The sequence below is a fragment of the Antechinus flavipes genome, chromosome 2 (genome assembly GCF_016432865.1).
Source record: "Antechinus flavipes isolate AdamAnt ecotype Samford, QLD, Australia chromosome 2, AdamAnt_v2, whole genome shotgun sequence".
NCBI classification, from domain to species: Eukaryota; Metazoa; Chordata; class Mammalia; order Dasyuromorphia; family Dasyuridae; genus Antechinus; species Antechinus flavipes.
Genome location: NC_067399.1, coordinates 189844489 through 189859798, shown reverse-complemented (window position 1 = coordinate 189859798; position 15310 = coordinate 189844489). Strand labels below are relative to the sequence as shown.

The 15310-nt window shown below is 33.2% G+C and overlaps 1 protein-coding gene across 1 annotated transcript; it reads left to right on the top strand.

The window, feature by feature from the left end:
• The first annotated feature begins 3872 nt into the window (after window positions 1-3872).
• Window positions 3873-15007, top strand: TMEM18 (transmembrane protein 18). The gene is made up of 5 exons (XM_051976026.1): window positions 3873-4106; window positions 7820-7940; window positions 10003-10057; window positions 11215-11308; window positions 11400-15007. The coding sequence occupies exons 1-5, from the start codon at window positions 4056-4058 to the stop codon at window positions 11505-11507; spliced, it is 429 nt and encodes a 142-aa protein (XP_051831986.1). The 5' UTR covers window positions 3873-4055; the 3' UTR covers window positions 11508-15007.
• Window positions 15008-15310: the final 303 nt, after the last annotated feature.

The window sequence follows — 15310 nt, the reverse complement described above, 5'->3', positions numbered from 1 at the left end:
AGGTACTCTCTGGAAAGAAGATGTTTTCTCTAAGCTCAAAGAATCTTTAAGCTTGATCAAGAAAATAATAAACATTTTATAATTAATTGTTATTATACAAGAAAATGAGGGCTATTTTGCAAATAAGAAATTTAGTGAAATGGAGCAAACTACTTCTGGAAACAGGTTTGGAGTGTGATTGGAAAATATAAAGACATAAGCATTTGAAAAAGGAGTGAAAAGTTATTGGGAGTTTGGCAATGATGATACAACACGAGAAAGCAATAAAATCTAGCTCTCCACAACCACTTCAAAAAATATTATTAAAAAATTGTAAGGGGCAGCTAGGTGGTGCAATGGATAGAGTTCCAACCCTGAAATCAGGAAGATCTGAGTTCAAATTTGGCTTCAGACACTTAACACTTCCTAGCTGTGTGACACCAGGCAAATCACTTAACCCCAATTGCCTCAGGAAAAAAAGAAATAAATGTTATCTGGAGTCATAATTAAGAAACCCAAGACAAAACCACAACTAGTCTTTTTTTTTTTTTTTCTGCACAGGGCAAAATAAGGAGATAATCAAAGCTTTTCTGGAACTGAGGAGGTAGTTATCAGAACTTTCTATATAGAACTTTCTACTATGATACTTGAACAGGACCCATTGAGTATGGTACAGAACAAGAAACAGTAGTAGATCCAGTAGAGTAATCAATAGGTTACCTCGTTTGGAGTAGGAATAGGAAGTAACGGACAATTGAATTCACTAAGGACTAAGGAGAGAAAGTGAGGATACATTAAGAAAAGGGATAATTTCAGCTTATTTTAGGGCAAGGAGTAGTTGCACATCCTGCTAGTACTCAAATAGGATAAAAAGCAGTAACAAAAGCAAACCATTTATATGTACTGATCTTGGAATGGGGTTGTGGATTCCACCCAAAGACTAGAGTTCTAAAGACTACAGCTGGTGATCATAGTAGATTGCTCAGACTAATAGGGAACCTGTATTAAATTTGAAGAGCTTTCCAGTAATTTACAGAATACTGGGGGTCAGGAGAATTCTAGGGGAGCTCTAAGCAAGGAAATCAAATTGGTTATAGATCACTGAAGGCTTGAAAACCTCTGATCTGAGCCCACCTCTGAGCCAGTCCTTGAAGAAAGCAACACTCAATACCTCTTTCCACGCAAACAGAATCAGAACTCCAAAAGATAAGAAGTGGAACCAAACAAGAACTGGTTGTTTCCTCCAGAAATTCACAGCCTGACCCTGACAGAAAATCACATTTCAATAAACAATACTGGAAGAATGGGTTAATATAAAAGGTTCTACTAATAAAAAACTATGAATCCAGAGATACCCAAAATAAAAACTTAGAGGATAATTACTCTAAGACAATTACAATAAAAAATCTCAGAGAAGAAATGAAGCAATAGTTTAAATACAGGAAAGAAGGAAGGAAGGAAAGAAGGAAGGAAGGAAGGAAGGAAGGAAGGAAGGAAGGAAGGAAGGAAGGAAGGAAGGAAGGAAGGAAGGAAGGAAGGAAGGAAGAGAAAGAAGAAAGGAAGAGAAAGAAGGAAGGAAGGAAGGAAGAGAAAGAAAAAGCTAACTCAATATATTTTCAGTAGAAAATAGAGACCCCAAATTTTTCAAACTCCTGTTTGAAGACAGACATCTTTTGGAAACTGAACAAGGTGGTCAGAAACACCAATCTGGACCAAGTACTCATAAATATATTTCTCTACAATGTATGTCACCTTTACAAAAATTGACAGTACATTAAAACATATAACTCTCACACAAGCAAATGGTTAGTGATTGTTCTTCATTGGCAAAGAGGACCAAAATGATATCACTTTGTTGGAATTAAGGAAAATGTGGCCAGCTCTGGTGTTCATATCAATATGAGCTAAGAATACCACCACAAGGCACATATAGTTAATTTGAATATATCCAGTGGGAGATGTCACTAAATTTACACATCTCATTTCTTTTGAGCTACAGAAATTATGCTTTCCTCATAGAGCACAGAATATTCTTTGCTGTGGGTATACCATACTAGGCAGTTCTTTGCCAGGGTATCCATGTCAAGCAATTGATTACAAAGTTTTTCAGAAAGACCTTGAATGTGTCTTTGTATGGCCTTCTTGTGTTCATTCTCTGTAAAATAGTTTTTCAGGCAAATTATGTTTGGCATTTGAACAACATGGCCTGCCATCAAAGTTGTACTCTTAAATGCAGAAAAGCTAAATATTAACTATATTTTTACTGACTGCCATATCATAAAATGATGTTACAGGGTTGTTGAAGAAAGGATTAAAAATTATAAACTAACATATTAGTTAAGTATTGATAGGTCAAAGAAGAATACATAACTAAACATAATAATGAAAAATAATATAATTTTTACATTGTTAAAACATTTCTAAGAACAATTCAAAAATGTTTTTATTGCTGTTTTTTATTTCTTATATCATTGTATTTATCTCCAATATTCTTCCCCTCTCAGATAGCTGTCATATTTAACAAATATTTTTAAGAGGAAAAATTGAGAAAGTCCAAAAACCTGTGAAATGTGTAATACAGGTGGGGAGAGGTGGTAGAATTTTGTTAGATTACCTGTTGATTTGTGTCTGTGTGGGGGTGAATGGGTGGGTTTTTCTTTTGTTTTCACTGTGTAGTTATTGTGTATATTGTTTTCTTGATTTTCCTTACATCAGTCTGCATCAGTCCATGTAAATCTGTCCATGTTTTTTTCTTGGTCATCACATTCATAATTTGTTTTTATAGCAGTGACATTCTATTACATTTATGTACCACATTTGTTTGTACATTCCCCAATTAATGAGAATCTACTTTGTTTCAAATTTTTTGCTATCATAAACAATGCCTTTATAAGTATTTTGGTATACCTGAGGACTTTTATTTGTTTATTTATTTATTGAAAATTTCCTTGGCGTGTAAGTCTAATAATGGGATCTCTGATTGAAATGATATGAATATCTTAATTACTTTATTTGCTAAATTCCACATTGCTTTCTATAATCCTAGCACCATCTCACAACTGCATCAACAATATACTAATTTGTCTTATCATTGTATACTCCTTCAACATTGGATACTGACTGCCATTTTCCTTTTGTCATCTTTGTCAATTTACAGAGTGGAAAGTGAAAACTAAAGGTTACTTTAATTTACAAAATATCAATCACTCCCATGCTACCATGGAGGAAACCGAAGAACAAAATAAATATGGGAAACACTACTTTAGATTATTTTCAGATTTCTTCTGGTGACAGGCTTTTTGAGGAAGGTTTTTGTTTCCTCTATATGTCACAGTCTTAGGTTTTTTGAACATTGAGGTTCATGGACAGATTTCAGAACTGAGAGAAGGTGAATGAAAACACATACGTGGGTTTATATGTAATGTCTATCTACCTATCTCTTTTCATCAATCTTTAGATGAAATTTAGTATTTTCTTCATTTAAAAATGTTACTCTGAAGTGTCAATAAGTTTCTGCAGCTTCACAACTGGGTCCATGACACATTCAAAAGCTTAAGAACCAAGACCAATCCAATCTCTTTCATTATTTTTCAAATTAAGTTTCATTCCAAATACAATTGCCCTTAATAAAAACTCCCAAGAATTAACGTATATAACATTCTAAGTTTCAAACAATTTAAATTTCAGTACATTCACAAGAATAGCATTCTTTTATCGGGGTAGGGGTAAATGGAGGATTCGCCGTTGCAGACACTTTGCCCCAAATAGTAAAGGATTGCTCCCTGGAATAAACTAAATCGCGAACACTTGAACAAGAAAACATAAGGCAATTCCAAACTCATAAAGTAATGGAATTTTAATGGTGTCCCTCGAGACATCCACTATGACGGGGATGTTATCTCTCGCGAGCCTTTCAAAATAAGAGATGGAAGAACGGCAGCAGGCTGGGCCTGGGAGAGGCGGGGCCGGGGGTGGGCGGAGCGCCGTAGGTATTGATGACGTAACGGCGGCCAGTGACGCAGCCCTCCTAGGACTGCTCTGGCCGGTGCACAAAGCAAGTGCTTTTGGCTGAGAAGATGCAGCCACAGTCTGATCCTTTGTCGCTGGGATTCCACCGGGTGTTCACGGTCAGTCGGCCCCGGCCAGGCCCCGGGATGGGGTGGGGAGCTGTGCTCTCTCCGGGCTCCGGATTCCTGGGAAAGGGGTGGAGGGAGTGGGGCGCCCGCGCTTGAGGCGAGAGAAGCAGAGCCGCTTCCGGGGAAGGCGGGCGCTGCACGCGGTCCCCTTCCTGGGAACGGATCGGACAAGTTGCTCGGATCTGTCTCAGCCTTTAGTCAGGCCCTGTAACAAACAGCCAGTGTCGGAAGAAGTCACGGATATTCTCCTATCCGCTTTCCCCCCTTCCCCCCCCCCCCCCAACAATCCTTTTACTGAAGGAGACCCAAGTGATTTGTGGAAGGTTCAGTGGGCAGAGGACCTAGAACCCAGACTGAACCTTCCACATCCCTGGGCCTCAGTTTCCCACCTGAAAAATGCAGTGAACTTCTTTGGACCATTCTGGCTCTATATGTGTGAGAGGCTGAGCCACACCTCCATTTCCCCCTGCTGACTTGGAATCTCATTTGCCCAAGGAGAAAATTAGGGATCAAGAGCTTGCCATTTAGAATTGAGAAAGATTTTAGAGAAAGTTTTTTTTTTTTTTTTTTAACCCTTGCTATATCCCTATCTTGTAATGGGTGTTTAATAAATGTTAGATGTTTAATTAAAAAAAAAAAAAAAAAAAAAAAACGCTTGATGATTTGGGAGAGTACTGAGTTTGTCAAAGGTTGTGAATTAAAATCCGGGTTTGTGACTTTGGGAACATTACTTAGAATCTTATAAATCCCATGAAAGCGTGAACTGTTTCTGTTTTTATCTTTGTGACTCTACCAGTCACTTTGAAAATAATAACAAAGTGCTTCTTAAATCAGATACTTGTTACTAAAACAAAACACTTGTCAATAAAACACTTTTTGAATGGAATGGAATCAGAACTTTAGGGACTCCGGTTTAATACTTTGCCTAGAGTCACACAGGTATCAAGTGAATGAGGCAAGATTTGATCCTGGATACAATACTCTGTACACTGTATCAACAACAGACTTATTTTCTCGGGCTCAGGTTTCCTCATATGTTAAAATGACTGGTGACAATTAGGAAATTAGGAAGAGGGAACATTTTGAGAGCAATATTAATAGTTAAATTTTGAACAAGTTAAGTTTAAGAGATGCAAAACTAGAGTTAGAAAAGTTATAGCTGGACGAAGAGGTTGTGTCTGCTTTATGCCTGGTACAATGTTAACTACTAAGGATACAAAGATAAAAATAAAACTCTGAGATCAAGGATTCAATTTGGGCAGACAACAATGCATAACTATCTGTAGATATAGATATAAACATAGAAAATATGGGGATAGGAACTGTTGATTTTTACAGGAAATTCCTGGGTGAAAAAATTCCTGCTACACCATTTCAGGTCAACTCTTTCTCTGCAATTTTCCGGTACACTGAGAATTTAAATTATTTGCCCAGATTCACACTGCCAGTGTGTCAGTATGTCAGAGGTGGGACTTGAATCCTGTGTCCTTCAGGGCTTCAAAGATGAAATAGTTGCAAAATAAATGGAAGGTAATTTTAGGAGGGAGAGCACTAACAAAAGTTTCATATAGAAATTAGTGATTGAAGTGACTTGAAGGAAGCAAGATATTCTAAGGAGTGATGCAGGAGTGAGTTCATTCCAGATCTGTACAGTCAGAGCAAAAGCGTGGAGAGGAGAGATGGAGTGTCATGTGTGAGGGATATTGAAATGCCAGTTTGGCTGAGTCAAAAACAGCAGAATTGGAGTAATGTATAATAAAAATAAAAAGGTAAATTTGAGCCAAGTTGTGAAGAATTATGAATGCCAGACCAGAGGATTTTATTTTTTTATTTTTTCTTTTATCCTAGAGACAATGAGAAGTCTCCAGTTTACTGAGAAGGCAAGTGACAAATTCTAAATTATGCATTAATAAAATCACTGGCAGTTGTGTACCCAATGGATTGAAGGAAACAAAAATGGAAATTGTTGTAGACCAGATAGGAGATGAGGAGGATCTAAAATTCAAATGCTGGCTATATTAAGTAGGGAAAAAGTAGAATGTGAGAGATGTAGAGATAAAACTAATATTTGGCAGTTAAGTGAGGAACAATGAGAAGTCAGTTAATAATGCTGAACCTGTAAATTTAGTTGACTGGAAAAATGGTATATATAAAAGAAATAGGGAATTTCCCAAAAAACTAAATGGTTAAATAGGTAAGGGAACTTTAGTGACCTAATGAACAAGTTTCTGGCCAGAGTACTAAGGAATTACAGATGTCTTCTTTTCATCTATAAACTCCGAAGAATTAGACTACATGCCTCTTTAATACTCTCATATTTGGTTTTTTACTGAGGTAAATTTTAATTTAGCATTGATTAGCATTGAATAGCTAATTCAGTTATTTGAATTAGAATAGGAATAATGCCATTCCTATTGCAGAAAATGGGGTGAAATGTTGAGTTCTTTACTTGATAATCTTCAAGCAAAGACTACTACTGCTTTTAATGAAAAAATGATTCAACATAAAGTGCCATTTGGAATAATTGCTTTTGATGTCACTTTCAATCAATCAATAAACAAGCATTTATTAAGCACTATGCCTTTTATTATGCTTAGCACAGGGATACAAAAAAAAAAAAAGATTCTTTTTTTCTCAAAAGGACCTTTCACCTCTCGGTCTTTTGATTCTATGATAAAAATATCCAGTCCAATGGGGGTTGCGAACTTCTGTAAAACACATTTTGAAAATTATATATTCTATTATTAATTTTCTTCTGGTTCATGCATTTTTAAATAATATTTTTTCTAAGAAAGTGGTTCATAGGTTTAACTAATTTACCAAAGGAGTCTGTGACATAAATTTCCCCCCTATTTCTAGTCTAATTGCCTCATTTGACATTGGAACAAGATGGAACAGAACAAGAAATCCATTTCATAAAACTAGTCTGTTGAAAAATTGATAGGCAACCCTGACTTTGTAACTTGGATACCTGGGTTTAAGTATTAGCTATTAGCTTTGATTTGGGGTAATTCACTTCATTTATCTGAGACTAAGTTTCCTTATCAGATGATAAGATGTTGTTTAAAGAATTTTCTTTGTCTAAAATCCAGTCCAATTAAGACATACAAACCAGTATTTCTGTGGCATAAAATTTGCCTCTCCCTCAAAAGCCTGATAGAGGTATACCTAATTGTAATCTACTTAGTACCACAATGTAAATGAATGAATGGAAAAGCATTTAAAAAAAAAAAATTAACATATGTAAAGCACCTTGCTAGAGAGAGATAGAAAAAAATGTCTTGCTCCTCATAGTTTGCTTTATATTTTCTATTACCTCTCAAAGTGGTGCCCCATTTTCCCCCTACATTATTATATATTCTTTAAAGTAGGATCTTCAGCTACTGTGACGCTTTTTTCCAAGGTACCCACCCTTTGCATCCTTAGTTCATTTTCTGGTGTTGGTTTTTTTTCCCCTTTTGTCTACTCTTTCTTCCCACCCCTCTCTTTCTAGTGTATGTTTCTTAAACTGGTTAGACATATGAAGCATTACTAAATATCAAGGGGGGCATTTACAAAGATTTTTCCCACAGTTTAAAGTATAAGAAGTATTGTCCAAGCAATGATTCAGTTATTATACTGCATGAATTTTGATAACTGGTCTATTAATACCCTATGTTGATTTGATAGTAATAAGTTTATGATGTTTATTTCTTATGTTACAGCACACTGACTGGTCTGAGCCATGGTTACTGGGACTTTTAGGCTTCCACATACTTTGCTTGTTGCTCACATACCTTACTTTCCAACGATATCGACTTCAGATTGGGCATTTCCTGTGTTTGGGTGAGTGGAGAAAAAAAAAAAGTACTTGGTAGCTAAGCTATCTTATGTGAGATGTTAGATGTTTCCAGTTTCTACAGATGGTGAAGATACTTCATAATGAAGTGTAGTGAACCTCAGTTCTTGAAGGGTGTGATGGTTCTAAATCGGTAATCCTTATCAAGTTTAAATAGTATCCCAATACCCTGTTGCATGTTTGTCATGTAAAGTCACCAGCCTAGATGAAATTTAGGAAAAATAATTGCTACCAGAGTATGAGCCAACATATTTTTAGCCAGAGCAACTCATGAAGAATCTCTTCTAAGAAGTAAAATTACAGTCTGTGTTGGTAGAGAAGAATATCCATGCTAATGAATTATGAATCATTTAAGTATTGAAATAGGTAGTATACATTTTATGAAAATACCCAAACCCACTTAACATATTTTTAATTATAAATTTAATTTATACGAATATTATACATACATATATATACAATTAAAAATGTGTGAATAACTCATAAGTCCAATACTTTATACATAGTAAGTACTTAATAAATCATTGTTGACAAGTTCAGTTTTATATGCCATGTGTACTTAAATGCTTATTGGAAAATGAATTAATAAGTCCTATAGTTAAGTAGACAGTATATTGAATTGAGTGACTGTAGTTTAATAAGTATTTATTCTACCTAGTAACTTCCAAATTTTTACTTGATACTGTACTGAAGAAAAATTGTTTAAAAAAAATACACTATTTTTGCCATTGTGGACAGGTTAGCCATACATTTAAAACTGCCAGGTACCAACGTGTTTCTTTGTTTTCCATTCCCACATAGTAATTCTGTCTTCATTTTATTTCTATATAAAATAAGCACATTTGTTGATGAAGAGTACAGCTATCTAATCAGAGATGGGTTAAAATGTTGAAAGGCAGTGTTGTATGGTGCATAAAGAACTGGCTTTAGAATCAGGAAGACCTAGTTTCAGTTTTCATTAGCAGTTTGACCATGGGCAAGTCACTTAATATCCTAAGCAGCACTCAAGACTGTTAATGCAGAGAAATTGCATTTCTAATTAATGAATAGATTTCCAAAATGGAATTTCCTCATATACATGAAATCACAATTTCAGAACCTCTCTACCCTGATAGAGATAGATAGATAGATAGATAGAAGGAAAGAAGGAATTTTGTATTAGAATGTTACTGCTCAATCAGGATGATGTTCTGTATTCTTTGATATGCATAGTGCTAAATAAATAAAAACTATCAATAGACTAATGATAGTTAATAATGGCTAACATTTATATAATACTTACTATGTTCCCTGGCCTGTGCTAAGCTCCTTGCAGCTAATCTCTCAAGTCTTTACTGTTAGACATGCTTTTTGAGTAAATCAGGTCAGTGAAGGCAGCATGGTGTAAGAGTTGAATTGTAGGTCCAGCTGTCTCTTTAGTATATCACCTTAAGGAGATTAATTAACCTCTTTTTAGTGCCTTCATTTGTAGTATGAAGAAATTGAACCAAATTATCTCTAAAATCTTTGTTAGCTCTAAATCTTTTAATATTAAAATTCCTGCCAGTGATGACTAAGACTTGTCATGCTTTAGTTCTATATTTATGAGGCAACCAATGAACTCAGTGACTAGAGTCTGGACTTGGAGTCAAAAAGACTCAAGTTCAAATCTAGCTTCAAAAACTATGTAATTCTGGGCAGGTCATTTAGCTTCAGTTTTGCTTCCAATTTCTCAACTCTACGACGAGGTGAATAGCAGTACTTATTTCACAGTATTATTAAGAGGATGAGACAGTAGTTATAAAGTGTTTTAGTATGGTGCCTAATATATAGTAGGTGCCATATGTATACTATTATTCCCTTCTCTTCATCTTTTCCTCTGATTGTATGTAATTGTTTCCTATAAGACTCTTGATATATTCAATTTCTTATTTTGGCATTTTTCCTTATGCTATTTTAAAAGAAATTTAGCTCTTCAAAACTATATTTTAATTTTTAATATCTTATAGTACCTTTCAAAATATTCATGTCAAACTCATTTATATTATGACTTGTTTTCTTTTTTTTCAGTAATTTTAGTCTATTGTGCTGAATATATCAATGAACTGGCTGCTATGAATTGGAGGTAAAAATGATTTCAGTTTGTATGTTTTTGATATGGCACTTTATAAAATTCCTCAGTTTCTCTTATGTTAGAGTGCTAGGAGCTGTTTCCAAAATTTTTCCATTTTTATTGATGCTTTAGAGCAGAAATGTCAAACTCCCTGCCCTTGCCAACCCAAAGTCCCTCCTGTGGCCTGAATGAATTGAAAATATAAATGGGCAATGTATAACATAATAAATGAAAATACAATCTGGCATAGATAATGTTAATATGAGATTTTCTAACCTCACTTCCACCCCCCTTTTTTTCTAACAGTATTTAGCATCCCTGAAGTGTATGAACTGTCCACATATAATCCCTCATTTTTATCAGCCTAACTTCTTTTCTGACCAGACTTTCTGAATTTCTTTTATATTATTCCTTGCTTAGCAATTAGTGCTACATTTCCCTCTTCATAGGCCCATTGTGCAACTGTTTCTTCCCCACCTTGGATTGCCTTTAGTTTTAATTGTTCAGATATTATATATAGTACTATGACTTGTAGTTATAGCTATCCTACATCATGACTTTCCTTTTCACAGTTTCAATATTTGTGGGTCAATATAAGGAATTTAATGGGGAGCTTTACAAAAGCCATAGACCATATACAAAGGCAATAGATGACAGAGAACAAGTTTAGAAATACATAAAAGATATATAGGGGTTGCTTAACATCAACACATTTTATCATTTCTTACCATAATAATTAATGGTTCAAAAGAAGGGCCAAAAAATTTTCTGTTAGATTTTCCAGGTCATGGTGGCTTCAACCTCCTAATCTCCAGAGCATCACCAGAAGAAACCAATGTTAAACAATTGTTACACAGTTTCCCAAATGCATTTCATATTCTATTCTTCTGAAATAATTCTCTACCAAGGGTATTATCTACCCATAGTGTCTAAGCTAATTATCTATCTCTTAATTTCTAGATAACATAATTCATTTGATTGCCTTTGATAATGGCCCTAGTATCAAAGGAAAGATAGTAGAGGGAAAAAGAGATCCAGAAATATGGTATTATCAGTGATAATACACTGATCCATGTAGTACTTTAGATGATTTTGATACATGAGGGAAATTTTTTTTAAAGTTTTTCCAAATAACATTTTGCTATTTTTGTTTTTGTTTTTACATATAGGTTGTTTTCTAAATACCAGTATTTTGATTCCAGAGGGATGTTTATTTCCATGGTTTTTTCAGCACCATTGCTATTAAATGCTATGATCATTGTGGTACGTCTATTCTAAAATCATAAAGTTTAATTTTATCTTTCACAATTTATTTTCAGTTACCTGTATTGCTCACAAATATTTTATTATTTAGATTACATGGGTGCGTAAAACATTGACTGCAATGACTGAGTTGAAGATCCTGCAACAAAAAAGAAAAGCAGGAAGAGAAAAGAGGAAGAAAGCAGAACAATGTAGATGAACTTTTCATTGAATTTTCTAACATTTTCTAGCAGTTTTTTTTTTGCTTCGATATTTGTGTATCATGCAGGAAAATATGTTTCAGTGATACCTTAATGGGTTCATAATTTGAAGCAGCCATATATTCTTTTATTTCATTGTTCACTGTGATAAAAGAAAATACTCAGTTCACTTATTTAATATGTCTTAATTTAATATTAAATGATACTGTTTCCTAGAGCTATAAAATTGCATTATATTGCTGTCATTATTATTGTAGTCTAAAGATAATCTGAACGATAAACCCAGATGTGTAATTTAACTAATTTCAGTGTTCCATCTAAACTATATCTGTATTTATTTAGAAATTTGTTCCATTTTGTTTAGTTATACATTGATTATTTATATCATGGGTATTGTTCAGCCATTTATAAGGTTCCTTTTGGCCACATGCTGAATCTATATTCAATTATATTTCTCCACTTATATTTTAATCTGTTTCAGGTTTACTCAGCAGTGTTATGAACTTGCTGCATGTTTGGCACCTCTGATTTTTGTGCTATAATTTCTTAGCATTAAATTTTTTATATCTAACATTTAATAATGATCTTTGACAAAATAGAATGTAGCTTGTTGACATGGTTAATTTTCGTGTAAACTCAACAGTGTCCTTTTCCCAAACAAACTTTAATGTCTTAAGATAATAACCTTTTGTGTTTTAAATTAAGTTTTAATGGACTGCTCCTTAAATTATAATCCTATTGTTCACAAAAGCTCTTTTTGTATAGATTTTTGTGCCATCATGACCAAATAAAAACCATGAAATATAGAATAAACTGTAATCAGTTTTAAAATATTTGTTTAAAAAAATATGTGCTTGAAAATATTTTTAAAATTGTTTTAAAATGAAGTGATTAATACTTTTGTCCCCAAAATCTTAAGCATTAATTCACTGAGACTTTTAGAACACTTTTATAATTAAGCATACCTCGGAATATTCTGAGAATAGTATAATGATAAAACAACTCTCCATTTTCAAAGTCTTATACTTTCAGAAAATATCAGAAAATAATCAATTTAATACCTTTAAATGAGATGTTTAATCATTCAATTTTTATAAGGTTTGTGTTTGAATTTTCAGAATTTGACCAATCAGAAGAAAGTATCATTAATTTTATTTTTAAAGAAACCTATATAGTATGATACATCCTGCATTGTAATCTCACTCATAAAGTAATATTCAGGTTTCAACTCAATTTAAAATTGCTTTATTTACATAAAGAATAGTGAGTGGTAGTTGTGGGGGAAAAGTATAAAAATTCTTCATAAGGCAGAGTGATAGAGATCTGTGTTATTGACAATAGCAATACAATTTATCTGATGTCTGCTATGTCCCAGATGTTGTGCTTTACAGATTTTATCTCATTTGATCATCACATCAGCCTAGGCTGGTATGTGTTATTATTTGGTTTTACAGATGAAGAAATGGAGTTACTTGCTCAGGGCTACACAACTAGTAAATTGTAAGAGGTTGAATTTGATATCAAGTTTTCCTAATTCAAGGTTTGTTTATTGTACTACTAAGCTGCCTTTTTTTTTTCTTTAAAAGTTCCCCCCCCCCCCATTTTAAAAAATAAAGTGACAGTTCTTCAGTTTTTTCCTGAGTGGGGAAAATTAAGTCTCCTTAATATTCTAGAAATAAAAAAGATAGATGACTGAATTAGAGAATCTATGCATGAAACTTTTAAAAGCAAAATAATCTCTTCTTTGAAAATTGAATCCCATATAGTTGAAATACCTGTCTTTTTCCGTATCATTGAAAACATCATAACCACAAATATCCATAGTTGTTTATTGGATATTAGCTTGTCATTTTACAGAGTGGCTTAGCTTAATTTTTAAACTAAGCAAGAAGCATTTAACCGGAAAGTATTTTATCAGCTCTCTGATATGTGTCATCATAGTTCTTAAGTATATTCCTGGGCATTGAATATGAAATAGTAATGTAAAGAGATATAATGTCATTATTATGGCTTAATTTTTAGTGAACATAAATCCAGTATAATTAGTTTCAGGTTTTAATGTATAGGATCCTGATAATTTGCAGATCAGTAAGGCTTGAATATTAACTGAGTAAATGACCATAATATTCTTCAGAATTTGCTAATTTGGGATGCTAAATGAGTCCAAAGAAGAAAGAGAATTAACAGACTATACAATTTTCTCAATTTATACTGAAGAAAGAACATTTTTCTTATGTAACATTTTAAAAGTATAAAAAATTCGTTAAGGAGATTGATACTAATGTCAAATTCAGTAATTAGATCATCATAATAGAAATGGAAGTAGCTAATGGGAAAACAATAGCACACTATATATGAATTTTTATCTTTGTATTAGAGTGATTTGAAAGCAATCAAAGTAATTTTTAAAATGAAAGTTGGACCTATTCTCTATCTCAAAGATATAGATATATGGATACAGATATTTGACTTCACTAAAAAAAAGGAAGTTTAAAAAATATGAATTGCCTCTGTAAATTAAACCTCATTTATGTTTTACTTGAATGTTTATATGAACCTAGAATTACCTTGGACATGATTTGAACCCTTATTTTTAATATAATAAAATATTCTTGACAAATTAAAAACTGCAAGGATTGAGAAGTGTTTTACTAATTATATTTAGTTTTTTTGTTTGTTTGTTTGTTTTCCGTATCACATTTATATTAACCTGTTTGTCATTAAGAAATTCTTTTAAGGATTTTAAATTTGAAAAAAAAACAATTAGATCATTTGATCTTGTTTCCAAAGCTGTTTAATGTTTTTGTATCTAACTATCCCATTATATATCTCTTGGTGTTTGGTTGTGGTTATTGGTAGAAAGTATCCTACAAGCCAAATTACATAATTAAGCATGTAAAAAGATCATATGCAGAATCTCACTGGGTGGCTCTCCTGTTCATAGACTCTCTAGTATCTCTTTTATAAAGTACAAATTCTTCATCCTGACATTTAAAGCCATTTCTTATCTGACTTTATCCTAGAATTATTTCATATTTCCTTTCATGAATATTTACTCCAGCTATGCTGCTACTGTCCTTTCTTTATGTTCCTGCACAGGCTGAACTCCACTTCTTTCCTACCAGGCCTAGAATTAATTCCCTTCCTACTTATCCTCTTCCTCTGAGACATTTAGCTTCACTTAAGACTTATCCTATGTGCCATTTTCTAAGGGAATTTTTTCTTTATCACTATTAGTGACTTAAGCCTCAAATTGTTGTGTTTATCTTTGTAAATCTTGTATCCTATAATGGAATATAAACTTTTCTTTTTCTTTTCTTTTTTTGAGGGAAGTAAGTGATGAGTAGAGAAAGAGTTGTGCTGAATCAGATATTTTTGTGACCCTTCCAAAACAATGATATATTATTATGTAAATCTATACTGTCTTGTATTTATATTTTAATGAAACAAATATATTGTTAATAAATTGATATATTTTCTTAAAATTCTGTTGAAACAATTTTATAGTTTTATAAGTTGTGATTATTTTGTGTCTGTGAAGAAGATGGGACAAGTTAATAAAAAATTTAATTGTTAAGTAGTTAAAACCCAGTCAGACTGAAGGCAAATTGCATTGGTAGTGTTTGCGTTACAGAGTTTTGAGATGTTTCAGGACTTAGAAATGCAAGAATAGCTTAATGAATAGACAGCTGACTTTAGATTCAGGAAGACCTAAATTCAAATCTGATTTCTGGTAAGTATTGGTTATATGATCATAAGGAAGTCCCTTAATCTCTCAGTGTCCTAGGCAATCAAGACTTTA